This window comes from Talpa europaea (assembly GCF_964194135.1).
Source record: "Talpa europaea genome assembly, chromosome: 8".
NCBI lineage: Eukaryota > Metazoa > Chordata > Mammalia > Eulipotyphla > Talpidae > Talpa > Talpa europaea.
The window spans coordinates 31,129,209-31,156,362 of record NC_140075.1 but is presented as its reverse complement, the minus strand read 5'-3'; the positions used below and the strand labels follow the sequence as shown (position 1 = coordinate 31,156,362).

The 27,154-nt window shown below is 36.1% G+C and overlaps 1 protein-coding gene across 1 annotated transcript in view; it reads right to left on the bottom strand.

Moving 5' to 3' along the window:
* Positions 1-27,154, bottom strand: part of BUB1B (BUB1 mitotic checkpoint serine/threonine kinase B) — a gene marked incomplete at both ends in the record, with an annotated part of 49,238 nt that overhangs the window by 16,230 nt on the left and 5,854 nt on the right. Inside the window, 12 exons of the mRNA XM_084240129.1 lie at positions 2,108-2,213; positions 2,325-2,385; positions 3,424-3,473; positions 4,056-4,171; positions 4,695-4,807; positions 7,928-8,157; positions 12,983-13,074; positions 13,240-13,454; positions 14,470-14,639; positions 19,596-19,792; positions 24,199-24,343; positions 25,060-25,119. Of these exons, the coding sequence (XP_084096255.1) occupies positions 2,108-2,213; positions 2,325-2,385; positions 3,424-3,473; positions 4,056-4,171; positions 4,695-4,807; positions 7,928-8,157; positions 12,983-13,074; positions 13,240-13,454; positions 14,470-14,639; positions 19,596-19,792; positions 24,199-24,343; positions 25,060-25,119 (1,555 nt within the window). The remainder of the gene's footprint in view (positions 1-2,107; positions 2,214-2,324; positions 2,386-3,423; positions 3,474-4,055; positions 4,172-4,694; positions 4,808-7,927; positions 8,158-12,982; positions 13,075-13,239; positions 13,455-14,469; positions 14,640-19,595; positions 19,793-24,198; positions 24,344-25,059; positions 25,120-27,154) is intronic.

Sequence of the window (27,154 nt, the reverse complement as noted above, 5' to 3'; positions counted from 1 at the left end):
GAGATTGCACTTATATTCACTTATGTAAAAAGTGATCTGGCTACACAGTAAATATTTGTGTAGTTTACTGGATATAATATATATCTCAATAAATATGTAAATAAAAATGTGTTTAAGAGTGTTCCTTGGGTGATTCACTCCCTAGGATGTGGGGACCCCATTGTTTTAAATCATCACCTATACCTGGAAATTAACAAAGGAGGAAGACCCTAAATATTGAAAACTATAAAACTCTTGTTAAAGGAAATAAAAGAAAACACAAAGAAGTACAAAGATATCTTGTGCTCATGGATTGGAAGAATTAACATTATTAAAATGGTAATATTACCCATAGCAATTTACAGATACAATGCTACTTATCAAAATACCAATGACTTTTTTCAAGGAAATAGAACAAAGTTATAAAATTTATAAGGAACTACAAGATGCCTCAAATAGGGCCTCCCTGGTGGCGCAGGGGGTGAAGACGCAGCAACATGTGAAGCTGTCCGCAGCCACTGCAGCACAGTTCGATCCCCAGCCAGGGGGCTATACCCACATGGCGTGGCAGACCTCTCCTGTCTCGCCTGCTCTGTTCCCCACTGTCTCCGGTGAGTCCTCTCACCCCCACACCTCTGACCTATACCGCAGTTCTTGTATGAATAAATAAATACATCTTAAAAAAACAAAACAAAACCAAAAAATGACTCAAATAGCTAACATAATCTTGAGAAAAGAAAAATGGAGTTAACCACACTTCCTGACTTCAAACTGTAATACACAGGAACAGTTATCAAAAGTACAGTATTGGAACAAAAACAGAAACTCAGAACAATGAAATAGACTTGAATGCCCAGAGATAAGCCTACACAAATATGGACAGTTAATCTTTGACTAAGCAGCTAAGGCCATACAATGGAAAAAAGACAGCCTCTTTAATATATGGTATTGTAAAACATGGATAGCCACTTGAAAAAGAAAAAGAAAAAGAAAAAAAAGAAAGAAGATCCATATTTAACTCCATATACAAAAAATTATTTAAAAATGGCTTAAAGATCTGGATATAAGACCTGAAACCATAAAGTACTTGAAAGGAAAAATAAGGGGCTTAATACCACAAAGACGTATTTGGGGACACCCACCACAAAATGTATTTGGGACTCAAACCCAATGGCAAGGGAAACAAAAGTAAAAATAAACAAGTGGGGAAAACATCAAACTAAAAAGCTCTTGTACCTCAAAAGAAACTATCACAGGGCTTCCCCGGTGGCACAGCGGTTGAGCACTGGGTTGCGAAGCTGCCCGCAGCCTCAGCGGCGCGGGTTCGATCCCCGGCTGCTCCCCGGCCACTGGAGGAGGGTCCCACATGGCGCGCAGACCTCTCCTGCCGCCCGCTGCTCCCCTCAGCAGTGTACTTCGGTCCTTCTGCCTGCTCTGCTCCCCGCTCTGGCTCTGGTGAATTCTCTCACCCTCCCGCGCTTCTGACTGTACCCAGTGCATGTATAAACAAAACAAACAAGCAAATAAATAAATAAATAAACATGCAAAAATAAAAAAATAAAAAATAATAATAAATAATTAATGCAAGACACCTTTAAAAAAAAAAAAAAAAGAAACTATCACAAAAGCAAAAAGGCAACCTATACAACAGGAGAAAATATTTGCACATCACTTATCTGACATCACTTATCTCTAAAATTTTCTAGCTATTACAAATAATGCTGCTATGAACATTCATGTACAAGTTTTTTGTGTTAACATGTGTTTTTAATTCTCTTGAATATACACCCAGAAGGGAGCTGCTGAGTCATATAAATATTTTTAATATTCTGAGGAACTGCCAAACTTTACAAAGTGATTACACTGCTTTATAGCCACCAGAAATGTTTGAAGGTTCTAATTTCTATACATCCTCACCAACACTTCTTATTTTCTGTCTTTTGATTACCATATTGGGTGTAAATTATCTCACTGTTGTTTTGATCTACATTCTTTGATAACTAATGATGTTGAACACCTTTTCATATTCTTATTTCAAACCAGTGATTTTAATTTTAGCCCTAAACTGTTGTAAGAATTAAAGTAATCCACTATTTCATTATATTATCTTAGGGATGCTGTTCCTTACACAAACATCTGGAGATACATCCTCATTTGAGATGATGCTTTCTGAAGTTTTGAGAATTCCAAGAGGTCTTCGTTGGGTTAAAACCTGTGGGGGATTTGCAGGAAGACTAGAAAAAGCATATTCCATTAGAAAATTTTTTTCTATTGACAAAGGTAACCCCCTCTTAATAACAGAAACCCCTTTAAGTATTTTAAAAAATAACCCCAAAACTTCAAACCTGGTATTTTTTTTTTCTGAAAGAAGAAACTCATCAAAAATGGAGAAAGGTATACTGGGATCTGTAGAAAAAGAGACTAGTTTTATACTCTTGAAAGTAAATGCGTTACTCTTAGGACAACTAGATCAATCAATATTTTATGTTGTTTGAAAGCAGAAAGGCAAACTGATTTTTATAATGAACAACTCAGGCATATAAAAACAGATAAGTTAATTACATGTATATGGATGATCTTGTTCCATCTTTATTCCTTACCACTACTACTACTTCCCCAAACCTAATGCAACTCTAAATTATTTTGAAGCAAATCAAGACATTATATCATTTCACATTAATGTTTTAGTATGAATTTCTAAAAGCTCTTTACAAAAAGCAAATTTCTAAATCTGATCATGACTACAAAATTAACAATTTCTGAATATCAAATATCTAGAAGTTTTACCAATTTTTTTTTTTTTCAAATAGTAAATGCAGACTGGTTGAAATACTTTTTAACTGCTTTTTATACTCTAGGGTTTTTTGTTTTTGTTAATAGTTTGTTGAAGAAACTTATTTACTCCATAATGCTGCATTTTGCCAATTACCTCTTTCTGTATTGTTTGACACATTCCTTCATGTATTTGTATTTCATGTAAATAGGTGGTTAGAGATTTAATCAGATTCTATCTGATTTTATTTTGAACTACTTACAGGTAGATGTTCAGGTTTTCACCACTTTTAACATGTTTCTGAATAGTAAGGTGCACAAATTTTAATATAAAAGTTTAAAACTTTCCTTTCTTCTAAAAAAGTCACTTTTTAGTCTTGGCTGCTGGATACTCTTGATATATTTATCTCAGTGTACAGTAGCTAAAGTGGAAAAGTATTTGGTAGGTAAATTTAAATTTACATTTAAACCAAAAATTTCAAAGCACCGAGGAATCTTTTGAAAATACTTTTTCAAATATCTATCCTATCTTGTATCACACTTCTCATCGAATTCCATGATTCAAAGACACAGTAATACTTTAGCCCCCCCCATATTCTTTCAACTCCCTTTACCTTATTACATAACACATTTCTTATCACATTCTTCATGAGATTGCCAAATACAACTCACTTTTAGAATGAGGTTGTTCCTGCCAAATATTTTCTTCAAGGGAAGTTTCCCTGTGAAGAGATTTGTTTTAAAACATGCGCTTTAGTACCCACAGAATTATTTAATTCTTAAAAGTACGAGGCTTTTTCATTAAATATAATCTTCATTCTAAGATAATGTTCTAGTACTATCAATCCAAATTCTTTAACAAGATGAAAACTTTACTCATTAAAATTGTAGAAGTATACTTTGTAAAATGTAAGTTACACTAACAGTATAAACAAATTATCAAATGGTAAGTTCCAGTTTTTAAAAAAACCAAACCAAACCAGAACATTTAAGAAGAGAGATATCAATGTTCATAGTAATCACTCTTGGTGGCAGAAATAGGTGATTTAAAAAAAAAAAAAAGAATTATATTTTATTATTTCTATAATAAGCATTTTTAAATTTTTTTTAAATCTGCTATTATAAACTTTTTTTTAAATGGAAAAAGCTGACTATCCTATCCTCCATCATTAGCATCATAGTTTATGTTGTGACAGAGACTTGCAAAAATCATGTCTCAATATAACAAAAGTCAAGGAGACTAGAAGCCACTAAAATGTCAAAGTCTGGTTCTAAATAAGCCCCTATAAGCAATGTGGTCTTACCTGGCACAAGGGTTTACTAAACAAACAGAAGTGGATGGAGCCTTTCCTGGTATTTCCTGAGAACTGGAAGCAATTTGCAGTTCAGCTGTCTCCTTCATAGGTGTCTTCTCTTTTTGCTATTTGAATAAAATAAACAAAATCACTGTTTCTCCCCTATCTAGAAAATACTACCTATTTTTAACCTTTTGCTCCAAAATTAGCTTTACCATACCCTCCCCCTAGGTATTCGCTAACTATATAAAATGTCTTACCATAAAGGTTATTTCCATCACTTTATATTTCTAGTATAAACATGTACTGTTACACTCAACTGAGCAGTACCAGGCACATACTAAATTTCTTTAGTAAACCCCATTTTAATGGAACATGACTAGAATAGAATAAAGTCAAACAATAAGAACAAAACAATGGGAATAATAAAGAAGTCAATAAATATTATCACTTATACAATTGATACAAATTCCATTTTGAAGCCATCTATTGAATTACTTTTCTGCTCAACTTTGCTTCTACTAATAGCCAAGAAACTACTGGGAACTCTGAATGGGGACTGGAAAGACTTTTACCTTCTATACATTTATAATGTCAAAATTTGTCTCAATATGCATTAGTTTTGTATATTAAAAAAAGAGAAATGACCTGATCACCAGCTCTTTCTTGTTGAGTAGTTTGGATTTCTTTTAGCTTCTTCTCCATCTCTTCAATCTGTTTCTGCATTTCTGCTCTCTTCTCTGCACTGGTAAGTAGCTCGGCTAGAAATAGGAAAGTTGGCTGAGGTATTCTGTGCTCACAGCAATTTATTCAATCAAAAACTATCTTTGGGAAGCATGTCCTCAACATTATATTAATATTACAGATGGAAGTTATGTAAATGGAACAATGTCCTCAACATTATATTAATATTACAGATGGAAGTTACGTAAATGGAACAATGTCCTCAAGCTATGGTCGAGGATACTATTATTTATTCAATCAATCAATCAAAAAAAAAAAAAAAAAAAAGACTACTCTGTGCCAAGCACAACTCTAAGCTTTTGGGGTTTCAGTGGTGTATAATAAAAAGTTCTTCGTCATGTGACACTGACATTCAACTCAGAGACACAAACATACACAACTAGGAAAATCAGTGTTAAAAATAAAATTAGGTGACGTGAGAATGTGTGACTGGACAGGAGGATGGAGGACAGTATCGAAGTTTATGTTGTGACAGATGTCAGGAGCTACTTGAAACCAGTAAACAGGAAAGATCATTCTGATAAAGTGACATTATAAAGTTATAATCTAAATTACAAGGAGTCATCACATAAAGATCTGGGGAAAGATTCTAGGCCAAGGGACCTGCTGGCACAAAAACCCCAATGCAGGAACAAGATCATCATATTCAGGATCCAAAAAAAGGCCAGCATATATGAAGGACAGTAAGTACAAGATAAGATTGGTGAAGTAAGCAGTAGCCAAGTCATTTTTGGGTAGAGTTTGAACTGCCATCTGAGACAGTGAAAAAACATTGGAGAAATTCGAGTATGTGTTTGTGTGTGTGTATGTGTATGTATGTATGTGTGTATATATATATATATATGTGTGTGTATATATATATATATATATATATATATATATATAAAAATTGGAATGATACACAGATTAGCATGTCCCCTGAGTAAGAATGACACAGAAATTGATTAAGTAGTCCATATTCCAAATTTCACAAACCAATCATCTGCTGTGAGCAAAACAGACTGTGGTAAGGATAGAATGAGGAGGGCACACAGTCTAGTTGCAGTAGATCTGCTAAAAAGTTCATGGTTTGAATTAAGGTAATAATAGAAATGGTAATATTGCTTCTTAGTCTTTTGGCTAAGATCAAGTGTAATAATAGAAATGATGATAAATGAAAGATTTGAGAAATATTTTCGTATTCCCCAAATCAACAGTAGAGATAGGCTTTCTAGGCTTACTCATTAGATATTGAGGAATGGTAAGGAAGATGACCTCTGGATTTTTCTGGCTGGAATAACTGGTAACATGATAGTAACTTCTATTGAGATGGAGAAGCCTATGATAATGTATGTGTTAGGGTATAGTTTGTGCAGATATTAAAAATTTTGTTTAGGTTATGCTGAGTTTAAAATGTCTGTTAGGGACCTCCTTGGTAGCCTAGGGCTTGAGTCTCAGCACTATCACCTCTCCAGCCTGAGTTCGACCCCCAGTCAAGGAGCTAACCCACATAGGGCGCAGCCTGTCTTGCCAATGCTCCCTTCAGCAATGCATTTCAGTAAATCTACCTGTTCTGCCCCCACTCTGTTACTGTTGAATCCTCTCACCTCCTGCACCTATACCAGTTCTTCTATACCAAAAAAAAAAGTCTGTTAGGATAACCAACAGATATAGGCAACTAAATGTGAGTCTGGAATTCAGGTGAAATGTCAGAAATGGGGATAAAAATTTGAGTCCATGTCCTGTAAACAGTATTTTATCCACTACCAAGAGATAGTTTTAGAAAGAAAGCATAACTGGAATATTCCAGGACTCCATCCTGGGCCTTATGAAGACATCCTAGCTGAGAATAACAGAAGTAAAAGAAACTGAGAGGGAATAATACACATCAAATAATCAAGAGAAACATTTCATTAAGAATCATTTCATCATCTGTGCCAAGTGAAGACAAGAGGTCAATAAAAATCAAGACAGAAATGGCCACTACATTTGGCGACAAGGAGGCTTCTGGTGACCATGACCACAGTGGCTTCACTGGGCTGTGAGGAAGGCTAAGGGGAGAATACACAGTGAAGATTACAATTCCCCAGAAATTCTGCTGTGAAGGGAATTAAAAAAAAAAAATCATAAAAAATGAGGTAATGGCTAGACAAGAATATGAAGATAATGGAAGACTTTTTTTTAAGAGAAAACTTAAGAGTATATTTGCATGGGCCTCCCAAATGGTGCAGCAGTTGAGCGCTGGGTTGCGAAGCTGCCTGCAGCCTCTGCAGCGCTGGTTCGATCCCCGGCTGCTCCCCAGCCACTGGAGGAGGGTCCCGTATGGCAGGCAGACCTCTCCTGCTGCCCCCTGCTCCCCGCTCTGGCTCTGGTGAATTCTCTCACCCTCCCGCGTTTCTGACTGTACTCAGTGCTTGTATGTATAAATAAATAGATAAATAAATAAATAAATATTAAAAATGTTTTTTAAAAAAGAGTATATTTGCATGATGAGAATGTTACAGTACAAAGGGAGGAAAAAAAATTATTCCTCTAACAGGAACAAAGGAATGTTAATTTTAACAGAAATAATGTTGAGAGTATATGGATCAGACTGCCTATATGTGGAAGAAAATGGAATTACATTAAACTATTTTTTCCAGTTTCTCAATTTATAAGTAAAGCCACTCTTAATTTAGAAAGATGGCTTTAAGAAATAATACAAATAATTATCATCGAAGTGACAGAAGTATATGTTGTGTATATTGACCTAAATAAGCCCTGAGAGAAGGCAGGGTATTGAAAGTTTAGTGGAATAGTTCAGACAATAATAGGAAAAGCACTTAATGGGCAGGGGAGGCATGGCATAGACAAGCAAGCAGGTCAGGGGTCATAGTTATTTGCCTACTGTGTTGGGGATTTGAATTGTTCCTACAGTTGAGAGCTTCATCTCCTTTACTTTAGAACAGAGACTTAATTTTCCCCATGGGATTTCATGGAAAGCTGCAATGGGAGCTCAGCTTAGAAAATGAGTAGAAATCACAGAAACAGCACATAAAGATACAACCAATGGAGCAATTATCCTCAAAGGTATATATCTGCATGATGTGCAAATACACAACCTTCCACAACCAAGTTAAACTGTTTTTACAAACTTCCACTAGAATCAATCCATATACCTTCCCTTTTCTCTTTTAATTTCTTTCGGAAAACTTCAGCTCGGATCTCTTCAAAGGAGAACTCTCCCACTCCTGCATAAATCTTCTCCTTACAATACATCATCTTCTCTTTTTTCTCCTCAGAATCTTGCTGATGATTTTGAACTCTTTGTAAGAGATCTGCTTCTTCCTTTCCAGGCTTTCTTGTGCTTAGAATACGGTTTATACTGGGTTCAATTTTACATGGTGTCCTAAAAGAAGTAAACTGATTATTATTCACCATATAGGTCAAGTGAGTTACTTCTTATATATTTTGACAAAAAAGAGACAATGTCAGCAGCAAGATTATATGACTGATAACAAAACAAGATTGAGAGAAGTTTAAAATAATTTACATGGGTCACCAACAATTACGTGTATTCTGAGTCAGTACTACTCTATTATGACAAGGAAGGAAATTAGTCACAGAAGTTAGGGTTGTCAAAAAGCTTGTATTCCTTGTAAGAGAAAACAAATCTTCATATCATCTTTCTTTTTTCTATAAAGATTTATTTATTTATGTATAGAACTGGGGTACAGGCCAGAGGTATGGGGGGGTGAGAGGATTCACCAGAGACAGAGAGGAACAGAACAGGCAGATTAACTGAAATACACTGCTGAAGGGAGCAGTGGGCAAGTCAGGAGAGGTCTGCTGCGCCATGAGTGTCAGTTCCCTGGCTGGGGATGGAATTCGTGCTGCAGTGGCTACAGACAGTTTCATAGTGCTGTGCTTAACCCCATGTACCACCAGGGAGGCCCCAGCATAAAATTTTTAAAAAGAGGTGTGAACAGATACCTTACCAAGAAGATATAGAGAGCAAATCAGATACTTAATATCATGTTGTTAAGGAGTCTGAAGTTAAAACAAGATACTACCATACAACTATTAGAACAGCTAAGATCTAAAATATTGACAACATCAAACGCTGAAAAGTGGAGCAAAAGGAAAGTTCATTCATTGCTAGCAAGAATGCAACCTGTAACACAATCACTTTATTTATGCATACAATAACTGGAGTACAGGCCAGAGGTGTGGGGGTTGGGGGTGAGAGGATTCACCAGAGGCAGAGTGAGGAACAGAACAGGCAGACTGACTGAAATACACTGCTGAGGGGAGCAGCGGGCAAGACAGGAGAGGCCCAGTCCGTCATGTCTCTGGCTAGCCCGGGACACCCTCACAGCTCTGTGCTTAACCCCTTGCGCCACCAGGAAGGCCCAAGTTTGGCACTTTCTTATCTAAACAGTCTAATTATACAATCTATCCAAATGAATTGAAAACTTACATCTACACAAATGCTTGCACATGAATGTCTATAGAAACCTTATTCAGAATTGTCAAAACCTGGAGGCAACCGAAATTTCCTGCAATCTATAAATGGATAAATACCCATACAATGGTTTATCATTCCACTCTAAAATGAAATGAAAGCCATGACAAGGCTCTCAAGCCATGGAAAGACATGGAAGAACCTTACATAGATACTGCTAAGTGAAAGAAGCCAGTCTGAAAAGCCTACATACTGTATGCTTTATTTCAACATTATGATTTTCTGGGAAAGGCAAAACTATAAATATAATAGAAGGAACAGTGGGTGCCAGGTATTTGGTAGGTGGATGGGGATGAGTTGGGGGAATACAGGGAATTTTCAGGGCAGTAAAAATATCCTGTATGATACTATAATGATGGATACATGACATTATTTATTAAAACCCACAGAACTGTAAATATACATTAGAGTGAATCCTAATGTAAACTATGAACTCCAGTTAATTTTAATGGATCAGAAATTGATTCATCATTTATAATAAAGGTACCACATAATACAAGATTTAAATAATAGGGAGGGCCTCCCCGGTGGCGCAGTGGTTGAGCGCTGGGCTGCAAAGCTGCCCGCAGCCTCTGCAGCACTGGTTCGATCCCCGGCTGCCGTATGAGGGTCCCACATGGCCGCAGACCTCTCCTGCCGCCCGCTGCTCCTCTCAGCAATGTACTTCGTCACTCTGGCTCTGGTGAATTCTCTCACCCTCCCGTGCTTCTGACTGTACCCAGTACTTGTATAAATAAATAAATAAATCTTCAAAAATAAATAAATAAATAAATAAATAATAGGGAAACTGGGTCCAGGGTGAGGAGGAAGGAGTATTGGGGAACTTTGTATTTTCTGTACCATTTTTCTATGAAGCAAAAATTGCACTAAAAAATAAGTGTATTAATATTTTTAGAAAGTATAGAACTTGTATTCTAAAAACTGAAATGCTGAAATTAATGAAAGAAGATACAAAAGACATCTCATATTCATAGATAAGGAATACTGTTAAGAAGGCAATATCCATTAAATTGCCCTACAGACTTAACATAATCTGTATTGAAATCCCTGTTGGCTGTGTTGTATAAATTAACAAGTTGATCCTAAAATTCACATGAAATTGCAAGGGAACCAGAATGGCCAAAACAATCTTTAAAAAGAAGAATACAGGGCCTGCCTGGTTGCACAGGCGGTTGAAAGCTCACTGTGAAGCTGACTACAGCCTCTGCATTGCGGGTTCCATCTTGGACAGTCAGCGAGTATCCCACATGGCGCAGCAGACCTCTCCTGTCTCGCCTGCTGCTCCCCTCAACAGTGTGTTTTGTCAGTCTGCCTATTCTGTTCCCCGCTCTGTCTCTGAGCGGGGAATCCTCTCACCCTCCTGCATATCTGGCCTGTACCCCGGTTCTTTATAAATAATTAAAAAAAAAAAGAATATAGTTTGAGGACTGATTTCAAAATAGTACAAATCTACAACAATCAGGACAAGTGGTATTGGGCCTTCCTGGTGGTGCAGGGGTTAAAGACAGCATTCTCAAGCTATCACCAGCTACTACAGCACTTTGATCCCTGGCAGGCCAGGGAGTAACCCACATGGCACAGCAGACCTCTCCTGCCTCGCCCACTGCTCTCCTCAGCAACGTACTTCAGTAGATCTGCCTGTTCTGCTCCCTACTCTCTCTGGCGAATCCTCTCATTCCCTGCCCCCAGCACCTCTGGCTTATACCCCAGTTCTTTCATGCATAAATAAGTAAATGTTTAAAAAAAAAAAAAAAGACTAGTGGAATTGACAAAAGAATAGACATACAGATCAATGGAATAGAATTAAGAGTGCAGAAATAAACCTAGATATTACGGCCAAGGAATTTTCAACAAGGGTACCAAGACTACTCAATGGAGAAAGTTTTTTCGACTAATTGTTCTGGGACAATGGATATCTTAAATGCAACAGAATGAAGTTAGACTCCTTCCTTACACCATGCACAAACATTAGCTAAGATCATAGACCTAAATGTAAGAGTTAAAAGTATAAAACTCTTAGAAAAAATGTAGGAGTAAATCTTTTTTTTTTTTTTTGGTGGGACCCTCGCCGATGGCAGGGGATCGAACTGGTGCTGCAGAGGCTGTGGGCAGCCTCGCAGCCCAGCGCTCAACTGCTGCGCCACCAGGGGAAGCCTTGTAGTAGTAAATCTTTATGATCTTGGATTAGACAAAACCTTCTTAGATATAAGACAAAATAAAAAAATAAACTTATCAAAATCAGAAAGTCTTCTGGGGTTCAAAATATCAAGAAAATGGAAAAAAAAAACACACAGAATCGTAGAAAATATCTGCAAATCATGTATCTGTGAAGGGACTTATATCCAGGATATATACACTCTTACAGCTCAACAACGAAAAGACAAATAATCCAATTGAAAAATAGGCAAAGGATTTGAAAGGTGTTTCTCTAAAGATATACAAACAGCACATATGCTCATAAAAAGATGCTCAATATTAAGTAGTCACCAGGAAAATGCAAATAATACCACAATGTGAAACAGCTTCACAAGCACCACTATGATGGCAATAACAGCAACAAACAGGCAAGAATGTGGAGAAATTAGAACCCTCATATGTTATGGGAAAATAAAATGGTTCATCCTATTCAAAATAGTTTTATAACTCCTCAAAATGTTAAACAAAGAGTTACTATATCCATAACCCCCTTCCTAGATCTATAGCCACAAGAAATGAAAACATATGTCCAAATAGGAACAAACATATTTACAAATGTTCACGGAATCATTAGTCAGTAATGGCCAAAACAGCCAAAAGCAGCAACAACCCAAATGAATAAAGGTTGGCTGGCCTAGACAAGTTCAGGAACTTGAGAACAGTTTAGTACAACCATATATCTGGGAGAAAACCGAAGATGTTAACAGGCCACATCACGACAAGTCTAATAGTTAAGGTTAAGGAGTTTGGGTTTCATCCCAAAGGTTATGGAGAGCTAGCAAGGGATTCTGATCAGGAAAATGACACAATCAGATTTGCACTGTAGACCTGTGACAGCATAGAGGATGGATGGGGATGAGCAAAATTAGAGGTAAGAATATGTCAGACTGCAGTGATCCCAGAAAGAGCGATGGAGATATAGAAACCATAAAGATGACTGTTAAATGTATGCTATCAATTTCTTTAGGTAATATGATTTTCTTAAGAGTAAGAAAAGACTCTTAAAACTCAACTGTTTGAGCTCTTACCAATTTTTGCTCAAAAATCTTATCTACAACCTAGTGATAGAACTACATAACACTATGTATTAGACTAAACTTCAGACTGCCTGATTATCATCCACCAAACATATTTTAATAAATGAAAATACTAAGGGTTATGAAGAAAAAGACATCTAAAAGAAAAAGAGCAGGATTAAAGGAAAAGCTAACATAATTTCTATTTACTGTCAATAACAAAAGTAAACATCCCATTTTAGTCAGTGATAATCTTTGACTACAATATAAAATGATTAATACAATATAAAATGATTTCCTTAATAAAAATCTTACCATTATTGTTAAGTCTTTTAGTCTTAACATATTTAAAGGAATATGGGCCTAAAGGAAACATGGAACTATGTGCAATTATTTTCATCGCCACAAAGAAAAAAATTTGTTTTGGGGAACTAGGATAGTTGCCCTTCCTCACTCTTAATAAATTACACCACAGAATATCTGGAAGTCACACTCACATAACTGGCTGTTGTGCAGTCTCTTCCACATATGGAGTAAAACTGGGAAGCACAGAGGGTACCGCTGTCACAGAAGTTGTACTGCCGCAAGGCTGGTGATGAAAAAATTAAAATTACCATAGTTTTATATTCTCATAACATATGCAGACCACACCTAACTATTCAAGAAGAATTAAAAGAGGTGCTAAAAGTACTCCTCTCTCTAAATCAGAAGTCTTTGTTATGATGGCAAATAGGCTGGGTATAAGAGTCCTTACCCTGTAATCCAAAGGCCTGCCTGTGTTCCATGGGCCTGCTTGCAACTCGTTCTCTTTGGCTCTGGACACCGGGGGTGCAATCCATGGCTGGACTACAGGTTTAGACAACTCTGCTCTAGAAGCCTCATCAGCATTTTCATCAAAAACGGTAATTCTAGAATTACTTTGCGTATGTTGAGGAAGCGAATTTTGCAGTACTCTATTCTGGCATGGAGCTGGGAGAGAAATATTAGACCTTCATGTAAAATCTTTAATTATCAACTTAAATGTTATATAAGGTATACTTGATTTCCCCTCAAATCAAGAAAACCTACTTCAGCCATAGAATCAAAAAGATTTTTTAAAAAATAACTTTTAAAAACCTTACCTTAATTGATCAAATTAGTAACTTTTTGATCCATTCTATTTGTTTCTCATATTCTCCCCTCCTTTCCCTCATCTCAATTTTATTCATAGATATCCAAAAAAAAAAAATTTTATGTCTTCCTTTAGTCAATTCACTCCAACATTATACAATTCTAACAGATTTAACCTAACCTAAATTTCCCTTTTTCATATAAAAATTTTCTCTCAGTGGAAATCAGCTGAGATATACTGAGTTTTGAAGAAGCCCATTTATCAAGGATGTTCTCTGTTGTGAGACTACTTATTACAATCTAGCTTTATCATGATCTAGATGAATTATGCTTTAGGGCTAAAATTACCCTATACCCTAATTCTAAGATCTATAAGGGACATTTTGTATATCCACAAGTTGATACCAGGAAAGGGTTAAAAAATAATTCTGGTTTACATGTCTAACCACTAAAAACATTTTTTTTTAAACACTAAAAATTTTGTTAAAAGGATCCTGCACCTTGCACTCTACTCAATTTTGCCGTGAACCTAAAATTTTCCTTAAAAAGCGATTTTTAAAAAAAACTTGGAGACTCTGGTATATGTAAGTTTTATTTTGACAATTCTTGCTTTATTATCACACATCTTTTAGCTAATAACTCAAACTCAGATAATTTTGATATTCCTATTAGGTTTTTCTTAAGACACAAACTTGCTGACATGTTTGGTTTTATTGCACACTGTGATCTTAGCTCTCCTTATACTTTTTTCACTTTGCTACCTTGTACTCAGAAAACTGGACAGTGTCCACATATATATTTATACATTATCTCTACATAATTTGCCTACCACCCGAAACTAAGAGTTTCCCATAATAACATTTAACAAACTTACCCTTGAGAGCACCTCCTACACGGCTGATTGGAGCTCTTGCTGTCTTTTTACCTTTGCTTTTTAGTTCAGCCAGTGTGCTTCGCTGTGGTACAGAAGCTCCAAAAACTTCATCCCCCTCTTCATTCTCAAGGGCCAACACAGTTTGCCGAGATACTCGAGCTTGGAATTGTCTAAAGTAAGAGTATGGACAACTGATTTTTGCTAAGTTGAACACTACTCTCCAGAGTCAAAATTTCTACTTTGTTAAAACAAACAAGGGAAAAGAGTAAGATCAGGGAAGAAATCTATAGAAATAAGCCAAAGTGTTTATTCTCTCAGGAATAAAGTCACACCTTCCAAAGGAGGTTTTGTCTAGAATGATTCAGCTCCCCTTTTAAATGCCCTAGTTTTACTGCTTAAAAAAATACTCTAAAGATCTCCATTAGGATGATCTGAGGATCAGATCAGCCTAAGATTATATAGTGTATTAAGACTGGTGCTTCCATCAACTTTTTAATTATAAAACTTTTAAACTAACAAAATAGCTCAGAATGTAAATGAACATCCATACACCTTTCACCTAGATTTACCAATTGTTAACATCTAGCTACATATACTTTATTACTGTTTATATATCTTTCGCTAGACACACCCCTCGCATCCCAGACAATATTTTCTCAAAACAACATGAAATAAGGTTGTATCCAACCTGACAGCTTACATCAACAAAGCTGGCAAAAACTGAGAACTAAACTTCCTGTAAGTATTATCAAAGGGGTAAAAAACCTGAATAAACTGCAAGTGCTGGCTAAGATGGGGTAAGCCTACCACAGCCTTTCTTTTTCTCACCGATTAGAATTTAAAAAAACACTCTGAAAAAAAGACAAAAATACAAAAAAAGCAAGCAAGGACTCTCAAAGTAAACAAAAGCAAGTGGACTGTGGAGAGGAGTCAAAATTGAAGAGACAACCCACGAAGGGTTGTTTCCTGTTGTTTTTTTTTTTCCCTTCTTGTTTCTCTCATGGTTTTGAACTGTTGAAATGGTGGTATGGGAAGCTAAAATTCCTAGAGAAACATCTTTCTGGTTAGGGGACTGGGAAAAGAGAACTCTGAGGGCCAATAAGTATGGGAGAAACACTGGAGAAGACAAGCTGAAGAAGGGGATTTCCTAATTTTGTACGAGTTGGCACAATCCCTGGTCTATATATGCAGTGCAGACCCAAAAGAGAGAAGGCTCTGAGAACTAACTATGATATATACCACTGCCCAAGTCCCAGATACACATAGGATAGACCCAAAGGTGTTGAAAATTGAACTGACACTGGCACTACTACCAACATAGGAAAAAACTTGTGGTAGCTAAATGTTGCTTGCCTACTTAGGAAAAAAAAAAAATCAACATTCTCCATAGAATATCAGCTAATAATACCCAGAGTATAATCATATATAGCAGGACAAATGTCCAAATTATAATCCAAAATTACCATACAAAGAATCAAGAAAGGGCCTCCCCGGTGGCACAGCGGTTGAGCGCTGGGTTGCGAAGCTGCCCGCAGCCTCTGCAGCACTGATTTGAATCCCAGCTGCTCCCCGGCCACCGGAGGAGGGTCCCACATGGCGCGCAGACCTCTCCTGCTGCCCGCTGCTCCCCTCAGCAGTGTACTTCGGTCCTTCTGCCTGCTCTGCTCCCTGCTCTGGCTCTGGTGAATTCTCTCACCCTCCCGCGCTTCTGACTGTACCCAGTGCTTGTATAAATAAATAAATAAATCTTAAAAAAAAAAAAAAGGAATCAAGAAAATGTGTATCAAGAGATACCAATATCAAGATGATACAGAAATTGGGGAGTTTTCAGACAGATTTTTCAAGCAGCTGTTATAACTATGTTCCATGAGATATAGGTAAAGATATTTTAAATAAATGGAGAGTCATTCTTGGCAGAGATACAGAAACTAGAAATCAAATGGAAATTTTAGACCTGAATAATAGCATCTCAAATGAAAAATGTACTAGATGGATTCAGTATCAGAACGCATATGGCAAAGAAAAGAATAAATGAACCTGAATACCAGTCCAAAGAATAGAAAGGGAAAAAGTTTTAAAAAGTTTTTAAACTGCATAGAGCTTTAGGGAGTATTACAGTATAAAAACTTTTCAGTATCAAAACTTTTCAAATTTTGTGAAAGGCACACATTTACAAATTCAAAAAGCCCATAAAACACCATTGGATCAAATACAAAGATAATCACACCTACACACATTACAATCAAACAAATGAAAACCATTATTAAAGGAAAAAAAAAATCACTGCATTCAAGGAAAAGTCAAAACTTTAAAAACGGGAGAAAGCATTCAGTGACTGTGAATTTCTCATCAGAAACTAGTCCTGAAGACAGTGGAAAACATTTTTAAAGTCTAAAATTAAAGAATTGTTCCCAGTGATAATACCCTTTAAGAATGAAGATAAAATGAAGACATTCACAGATGAAGAAAAACTAAGACTTTATTGGCAAATAATTGGAATAGATTCACTCTTTAAGTAATTATAATAAAGTGAAAATCAAAATAAAAAAAAAAAAGAATGGTGAAAATATGTCTGGGTGAAGAGAAATGATACTAGAGAAGTTAGAACTTGAGGAATGAAGAACAAAAATGTTAAATACAAAAGACAATTTTTCTACTAAATTCTTTAAGATGTAAAGTGTTGAAAAAATTATAACATAGATAGGGTTTTCAATGTCTGTAGATGTATTACATATAAGTGTATCAAAAAAGCAGGGAAAATAAAGAAACTACATGGTTGTAAAGGTCCTATATTTTACCTTAAGTCTACCTAAGCAGACTGTGAAAAATTATATATATTATATACCGAGAGCAACCACTAAATAAAGACAAAAAGCCATTAAAACAAATTACGATGAAATACTAAAAATATTCAAATAATCCAAAGGCATGAAAGAAATAAGAGGAACAAAAGACAAAGAACTGAAAACAAGTAGCAGTAGACCTAAATCCAACAAAACCAATAATTACATTAAATGGCCTAAGCATTCCACATAAAAGACAGATATTGTGGGCATTTAGAAACAAGACCTAACTATTTGCTGTGTTAAAGAAACCTACTATAAATGATAAACCTTAGGTCAAAAAGAAGACACAAGGAAATAAGAAAATGTTTTCAAGTGAAGGAAAATGAAAAATATAGTATATCAAAACCTGTGTTGTGGGTCTCCCTGGTGGCGCAAGGGGTTAAGACACAACCTATGAAGCTATCTGCAGCCACTGCAGCATGAGTTCGATCCCCAGGCAGGGACATACCCACATGGCGCAGCAGACCTCTCCTGACTCGCCCGCTGCTCCCCTCAGCAGTGTATTTCAGTTGATCTGCCTGTTCTGTTCCCCACTCTGTCTCTGGTGAATCCTCTCATCCCCCACACCTCTGGCCTGTACCCCAGTTCTTGTATGCATCAATAAATAAATCTTTAAAAAAAAAAAACTTGTTTTGTGCAGAGGCTATTTTTTATGTTAGAAGAGAAAGGTCTATCTAGAACTGTAAACTAAGCTGGTACCTTAAATTAGAAAAATAGCAAATTAAACCCAAAACAATCATAAGAAGGAAATAGTAGAGTAAAAATAAGAATAACATCAGTAAGAGAAAAAAAACTCAATGAAACCAAAAGCTAGTCATCTAAAAAGATCAATAAAATTATTATTTCTATTGATTTCTAGGCATAATGACTGAGAGAGAAAAAAAACCACAAAATTACCGTATCAAGGATGAAAGGGTAAAGAACACTACATAAACTGCAAACATTAAAAGATAACAAAGGAGGGCCTCCCCTGGTGGCACAGTGGTTGATTGCTGGGATGCGAAGCTGTTAGATCCCTGGCCCCCAGAGAGGGTCCCAAATGGCGCGCAGACCTCTCCTGCCGTGCCTGCTGCTCCCCTCAGCAGTGTATTTCATCAGTCTGCCTGTTCTGTTCTCTACTCTGGCTCTGGTGAATTCTCTCACCCTCCCATGCTTCTGACTGTACCCAGTGCTTGAATAAATTTAAAAAAAAAAAAAAGATTACAAAGGAATACTAGTCCCATAAACTCATCAACTTAAATGAAATGGACCAAAAGTTGAAAGTCTCTACCAAAGCTCAAAGAAATCAGAGATCTAAATAAATGGAGAAATATACCATGTTCATGCACAACACTAATCAAAACTCCACAAAACTGATTCTCAAATGTAAAGTCAAAGGAGAGTTAAATAACCAACAAAAGGACTCACTACCTGATGTCCAGACTTACTATGACGCTATTATAATCTAGATAGTGGGGTATACACAATGAACAGGCACAGATCAACAGAACAAAATAGTAACAGAAATAAACCTATAGAAAGATGATCTATTTTTGACAAAGGTGCAAAGGCAATTCAATAGAGAAAGGTTAGTTGTTTCAACAAGTGACACAGAAACAAATGGTATCACAGATCTAAATGTAAAACAAAACTTTTAAGATAAACAACAAAACCTCTGTGTTTTCATCTTGGAGAAAATCTTTGTGACCGTGGACTGAACATAGTTCCTGGATATGCCAAATGCATATTTCACACAAGAAATATTATGTTAAGTTAGACATTTTCAAAATTAAGATGTTTGTTTCATAAAAGAGACTTAGGAGAATAAATAGACCAGACTTAAGTTGGGAGATTTACAAGTCACATATTTGACAAAAGACTTGTATTCAGAATATATAAAGAACTCTTAAAATTCAAATGCTAAATGAAAGAAGCCATATTTCAATGATTCCATTTATATAACATTATAGAAAAGGCAAAACTATAGGACTGGAAAATATATCAGTGGTTATCAGTTGAGAGTGAGAGTAGGTATAAACTATTAAGGAATTGCACAAGAAAATTCCATAGAGTGATGGAATTAGCTTTTATCTTGATCATCATAAAATGATTACATGTTTTTAGTCATTTGTAAAAATTTAAAAAGCCACACTCAAGAGTAGATTTTACTGTATATTAATCATTTAAATGTTTTAATAATTTGAAGAGTAAGTCATGGAGACTATTTTATTCAGATGCAAAATAAACACTTATAACTATTAGTTTTAAAGAGTTAAGACAATTCCCAGAGAAGTAGTTTACCGGTGCTGAGATTGCAGTTTTTCTAGTGGTTCAGCCTTCCGTTGAATCCCTTCCTGAAATATCATATCTGCTTTCTTAAAGTTTTCTCTAGTTTCATATTCTTCAGCCCATGAGATATAGAACTGAGCAAGTGAAACACCAATCCCTTGGTTGTGTAAATAACTGTACATATCCAAAGGTTCATTGCATAAATGCCCCTGTAAGGAATTAGAAGCTTTAATAGTTAACCGAGTTCTGTTCACTTACTGCCAAACAATCACTAGAGATATTACATAGTTTTTGCATTGAAAAATTTAACACAATTTCACAGACTATGCAGGAAGTACCTGAAAGTGCAAAAATAATCAATTAATTTGTAAGAAAAAGGGATAGGAAAGACTTTAAGGAGGTATGGCATTTAAATGGACTTAAAGGATAAGACATATCAGGAGGAGAATGGGAAAGGAAGAACATTGTAGACAAAGAAAACAGCTTGAACAAAGACAGAGATGATTAAAAGGTTGAAGGCAAGATAGGGGTTTGGAAAAAAATATGTGACACGTCTTAAACATCAATTTAATCAATTTTGAATTTACCTGATAGTCAATGTATACGTGTGTTGGGTGGGAAAGTAATGACATGGTCAAATCTATATTTCAGAAGGGACTGTCGAAGACCATATACAATATAGCTAATTCTAGTTGTAAGGGTCGGGGGCTTAGTCTCTAAAAAACCCTGTGCAACAAAGAGTTTGAATGTTTTTTTTTCAGGTTATTGTTTTTTTCCCTTAAGCAACATATATCTTTTTATAGAGAATAAAAGGATTTTAATTACATTATAAAGTTTTAATCATGATAAAATTTACTTTTATTCTACTTAATAAATCATTCATTTTTTTCATGCTTTTTACTCATCACTATTATTCTCAAATGGATAAATAATGTTCCATCTAGTAGATCTATTATTTAATTGTTCCCTTATTTTTTGGATAAACTTTTAGTTTTGCTTAATTATAAATAACTCAGTAATAAATATTTCAGACATATAACTTCATATTTTATATTACTCCCTTAAGGTAAATTCCTATAAACTTGTTAAAAAATAACAAATTGTTTTCTAGAAGGGTTGTACAAATTTTAAATTCTGGCAATAATACCCAAATACTAATTTCAGAGGCTCTTGTTTTTAGATGATTTAGACATATAGACTCACACCTCTTCAGATGTTTTCACACCATGCCCACCACCAAATTTCCCATAATCCTTTACCACACAGTCCAGTAAGCACAACTCCCTCCTCCCTAGCACTTAGCTCCCTACCTCTGACTTTCCCCCTCTGGTAGAGGCTGCATATTTTCTAGTAGCATTTTCTCATATCTATCTGCTCCTGATTGTCTACCAAGGTGAAGTTCTCCATGTAAGTATTATCAGACAACCCAAAATTTTCCTCTTTCCCTTACAATTAACTGCTTAACGTCTATCTTCCCCAATAAAGTAAGCAACACAAAGGCAGAGAACATTACTATCTTCTATATCCTAGTCTAAAGACTAGGGTCGGGTAGAAAAGGTCTGAACAAATGAAATGCTCCATTTATCTTTGACAAAAACCATTAGTATTTTTTTAGTTAAATTTTGCAGTATCTCAATAAATGGGGTTTTCCAATTTATCCAAATTAGTGAATTTACCTGTATGTGATGGTGTTTCAAGTAAAATTATAATTCTGAATGTGTTATCAGTATAAGATTCAGTTCTTAATATCTATTACTATAAAAGTGATTTCACTTCTTTAATGTCTTTCTGAATAGGTTCAGTACACCATAGCTAATAAAGATCACATTATTCCAAAGTGCTGAATAAGATCACTTAAGAAATAATATAAACAAAAGGACAATATAATTAGATTAATATATCCAAAGTTAAATAATCTTATTTTCAGAAACCCCTAAAGGGCCAAACTAAAACAATTTTATACTGGTAACTAAAAATACTAGATATTTTCTAAGAATGAGTTTTCTTAAGCTGCACTGTAAGAATCACTTATAAAAATAACTAACTGGAAAAATCTTTCTACAAAATGAAAGAAAGGAGTAGTATGAGGAGCATCTGCCATTCCTCTTGACCATCTATAAAGAAAAAAGCAGTAATTTAATATGTGCCTTGTTATTCATGTACAAAGTTGAGATCATTGCTAATCATTTTAGGGTTCATCATTTGAAAGTAAAGGTTATCTAGACCAGTGCTTCTCAGATTACCTGTGGTGAAAGGGCCAGTTTTGGTGTACATGGGTGTGTCTGAAGGTATTCATTCCACTATGTATTGATATGTTTTAAAAAACACAATAGACATTACAAGAAAAATGATGATGTGCTTGGATGCTGTAGGATTTCAAATTGTTAAAAATGTCTAAATGCTTACTTTCACCTTTTGTACCTATCTTGAACAGTCTGCAAACTATTCTTTCAGGAACACTGATCCAGAGCATGCTTTTTTTGATATGTTTGCGATGTCATTGCTCTTCAATACAAGCACTGAGATTAGTATTAAGTGAGCAGAGGAATTATTCCAATTATTTACTTTTAGTAGCTACAACTAAATATAATCATAGAATCCTGATTAAAAGTCACTTCAGAGGTTTATCTAGTCCTACCTTTCAAAAATTTACATGTAAGCATACTGTGTAGGGTATAAGAGCAAAATCCACTAGTATATTACCTGAAACCATAGTCTCAGGTAAATCTAGCATTTTTTGAATGGCATCATCTGTTGTTATAAATTCCTATAACTAATATCCTTAGGCAATTTCTCCAACTTGTCAATAAGTTAAATGCCTTCAGGATTCACCTAATTTCCTCTGTTAGTGACTATCTATAGTTTAACATAAGCCTACGTCAAGAGACGCAGTTTAGCCAGAAATTTTATCAATTTCAAATATCTATCAATATATATATTCTTATGCTATAATGGTTGTTATCAATATTTTATCTAGGATTACTTTATCTGTTATCTAATTTTTTGTAATTTATTTCTAAATTTTTTAAAAAGATTTATTTTTATTTATTTATGCATACAAGAACTGGGGTGTAGGCCAGAGGTGGGGGTGGGCGGTGGTGGTGAGAGGAGTAACCAGAGACAGAGTGGGGAGCAGAATAGTTGGATCTACTGAAATACACAGTTGAAGGGAATAAATAGCAGGTGAGACAGGAGAGGCCTGCTGCACCATGTGGGTTAGCTCCCAGACTGAGGATTGAACTCAGTCTCGCAATGGCTGCCAATAGCTTGATAGTGCTGAGACTTTAACCCCTGCGCCACCTGGGAGGCCCCTATTTCTAAAATTTTATATATTTTTCTAATTATACATACCTAATTATCCAGCACTCTATTCTAAATATTTATCATTTATTTTTTCTAATTTCTTCTAGAACAGAAGCAATGAAATTAATGTCAAGAAATCCTGGTCATTTTCTACGATTTCTATGATTTTCATAAAAATCATTCTCAAGAGAGTTCTAGAAAGAAAAGAACTTTATATGTCAAGTGAAATAGTATGAAGTGGTCAGGCAGACATTTTGGGCTATACCAAAATAACAGGTGAAAGAAGTCCAAAGACAGGGCCTCCCCGTTGGCGCAGCGGTTGAGCATTGGGTTGCGAAGCTGCCCGCAGCCTCTGCAGCACAGGTCCCCGGTCGCTGTGCGAGGGTCCCACATGGCGCACAGACCTCTCCTGCCACCCGCTGCTCCCCTCAGCAGTGTACTTCGTCACTCTGCCTGATCTGCTCTCCCCTCTGGCTCTGGTGAATTCTCTCACCCTCCCGCGCTTCTGACTGTACCCAGTGCTGGTATAAATAAATAAATAAATCTTTAATAAATAAATAAAGCAGTGGTTCCTATATTTAAAAAAAAAAAAAAAGAAGTCCAAAGACAGATGAAGAGTTAACATCACTTTTTTTTTATTTTATAGAGGCATGTTTTATTTATTTTATTTGTTTGGTTTATACATGCACTGGGTACAGTCAGAAGCGCGGGAGGGTGAGAGAATTCGCCAGAGCGGGGAGCAGAGCAGGCAGAAGGACTGAAGTACACTGCTGAGGGGAGCAGCGGGAGGCAGGAGAGGTCTGCGCGCCATGTGGGACCCTCCTCCGGTGGCCGGGGAGCAGCCGGGGATCGAACTGGTGCCGCAGAGGCCGTGGGCAGCTTCGCAACCCAGCGCTCAACCGCTGCGCCACAGGGGAGGCCCTAACATCACTTTGTTATGGTAATAATTCTCAAGAAGGGGGGGAAAAGATACCGGAATAGCCTACAAAAGCTTTTCCCCAAATAATTGCATTACCACCATTGTTGGCTCCTACACATCTTCCCCCAGCATAACTGCATAATCCAATTATGTTTAAAAGAAATAAACGACCTACTTTTGTGAAGTGGTATACAGGTTTTGTGATCACTTTTAAAAGGGTAAAAATCCTTCATTAAAGTTCATTGTTAAAGGAGAACCCATTTAGTAAAAATTAAATATTTAGAATCTACTAAATTTGTCTCAGGTTCTGACATTTATTATATACTAGATACCTCTGGAGAAAAGCTTTTGGTTTACTATTTTTAACTCAGATAGCACTTGAGAAAAACTTACCAATTTAAGCCATAGACTGAGAAATCGAGGATCACTATAATACCGTTTTTCTGCTTGTAGTGCTTCTATAGCTCTTTCTAATAATGTTGACATATTACTCTCCTTCCCACCCTGAGGATAGTTTTGCTCTGTCCAGTTAATATACCTGAATGGGAAGAAAAAGAATATTTTTAAAGTTTAGCAAGTACTATTGCTGTTGCTCCATGACCCATTCTGAATTTCTTTAAGCAGAAATATCTATATATTAAAAGTATACTTAGAAGTTCTTTCTCAATGACAAGCTCTAAGCCTGTATTCCTCAAACTTCCAGATGTCTCTAACATGCCTCTGGGAAACAATGGGGGTAGGGGAAGAAGGGTATAATTCACAGTTTTATGAGACAAACCTGAAATTTTTGGGGCCTCCCTGGTGGTGCAGGGGTTAAAGACACAGTGTTATCAAGTTATCAGCAGTCACTGCAGTCACTCCCAGCTAGCCATGGAGCTGACCCACATGGCGCAGCAGACCTCTCCTGTCTCGCCCACTGCTCCCCTTAGCAGTGCATTTCAGTTCATCTGCCTGTTCTGCTCCTCACTCTCTCTGGTGGATCCTCTCACACCCCGCCCCTCTGGCCTACACCCCAGTATTGTATGCATAAATAAATAAATCTTTAAAAAAAATTTAAAAACTTGAAATTTCTTTAGTGCTGAAAACCTCAGAAAGATACACTATGATGATTTTGGGTTTGTGTCCCCAAGACACCACTGTCTATTCTGACACACAGCTCCATACACCCCAGTTTGAGGAGAAAGGCCACAAGGACTCAACTATTTAGTTTTTATTGCCTTTACTGGAAAAAAAAAAAACAAACAAAAAACCCACCTATCCCAAACATCCAGAGGGTCATTTCCAGTGTAAAATCGAATCTCAGATTCAAAGGCCCTGAAATTTAAACAGAAAATGTTAGCATAAGCAGTATGAGAACACTCAAATGAACAAGTATCACCTCCATTTTTATTCAATTAAGTGTTTAATATCAATCTAGAGAACTAAGCTAAAGTTTGAGGATTAAACAGAAAAAGAATAAAAATAATTAGGATTCTGCCTGATAGCATGAGAGGTAAAACATGTAGAAATTAGGGCCTCTCTGGTGGCCTAAGGGTTAAGTTTCAGTGCTATGAACTGCTAAGGCCTAGTAAAATGCTGCTCCCCTTTGCAGTGTATTTCAGTAAATCTGCCTGTTCTGTTCCCCATTCTGTCTCTGGTGAATCCTCTCTCACACACACAACCCCGCCCCCCATACCTCTGGCCTACAACCCCAGTTACACACACACACACACACACACACACACATGCACACACACACACTTTAAAAGGAAAAAAAAAATGATTTAAAAAACCCAATAGAACTTTAAACTCTGGAACAAGAGTCCCTAAGGCTCAACTATAGGCCCACTCATCATAGGCTGAGTGATAAGGAACAAGCTAGTTAACCTGTTATCAATTTCTTCATCTGAAAAATGGGGTAATAATAGTATCTATCTTAGTAGGGTGATAAGTGTTAATGTGTTTATAATAAGTACTCAATAAACAATGGCAATTATTTTATATGTATATGGCAGTATTGAACAAATTAAACAGACACACACACACATATATATATAAAAGAAATAAGAATGTTGCCTTCCATATGAAGACATAGGGAGCACATGACCCTCTAAGAACCAGGAAGTGGGTCCTCAGCAGATTCATGCTGGTGTCTTGATTTTAGCCTCCAGAACACTTTGAAGAAGCACAATATCCAAGCAGGACCCTGGTCACTTGACTTTTGAATGTCACAATTCTTTGGAAGTGGACTTCAAAGGGGACATAGTTTTGATGTCAGCACAAGCAGTAAAAAGTGATGAAGAAGGTCCTCCCTCATGGCGCAAGGAGTTAAATTTCAGCACTATCAAGCTATCGGCAGCCAGCCAGGGAGCTAACCGACATGGCAAAGCAGGCCTCTCCTGTCTCACCCGATGCTCCCCTCAGCAGTGTATTTCAGTAGATCTGCCTGTTCTACTCCCACCCTATTTTTGGTGAATCCTCTTACCCCCACACACCTCTGGTCTACACCCCAGCTCTTGTATGCATAAATAAGTAAAATAAGTCTTAAAAAAAAATGAAGAAATGAACTGAATAAATTGCTGGCATTACAAGAAAAATCAAGAAGAAAAAAGATAAAAATCAAGTTGAAAAATAAAAGGTCTTATTTATCCAGTCCCACTGAAGAGGATACTTCAAAACACACAAACAAAGCCAAAAATATCAGGAAAAAAAGGGGAAATAGAAAGAGGGGAAACACTACAAAAAGGATAAAAAGAAGAGAAAAAAGGAAAAGATTTCTTCTACCGCTAATGGTTCTAAAATCTCCAAAAAGAAACTGAGACTTTGTCCTATGCCATTATATTTGAAATTTTGGCTGAGAAAATTATTTGACCTTTGGAATTTGCTATATAATTATGCTTTGCAATAAATCAGGTTTTTTTGTAGAGGTTTTTTTTTTTCCCCTCATAAATGGAACCAGTATCCTCTGCAGTATAGTTTTGATATGCTCTAAGTATTGAATCAATCTTATTACAAAACAGCCACATCCCAAGTATGGATATCCCACATGTGAAACAATTATTTTTGTTATTGTGTGTGTGTCTGGCTAGTGTTATTACTTTGTAAGTTGACTGTAAATGGCTTTACTCCAGTCAACATGGGGAATCTACCCAGAGTGAATGAATATTACTGAATCAAGTGTCTACCTTCCAGTGATAAAGAAGGGAATAAAGCTTTGCTCTTAACAATGAAAAATGCAATAGTTTTATATTAGTGTATGAAAACTATAATATGTATAAAAAAAGTGAAATTCTTTACTATTGCCTCTAAATCGTTAGGTTTTTTTTTGGATGTCAGATTAAGTTGTTTTATTGGTCTTGACTAAGACTTT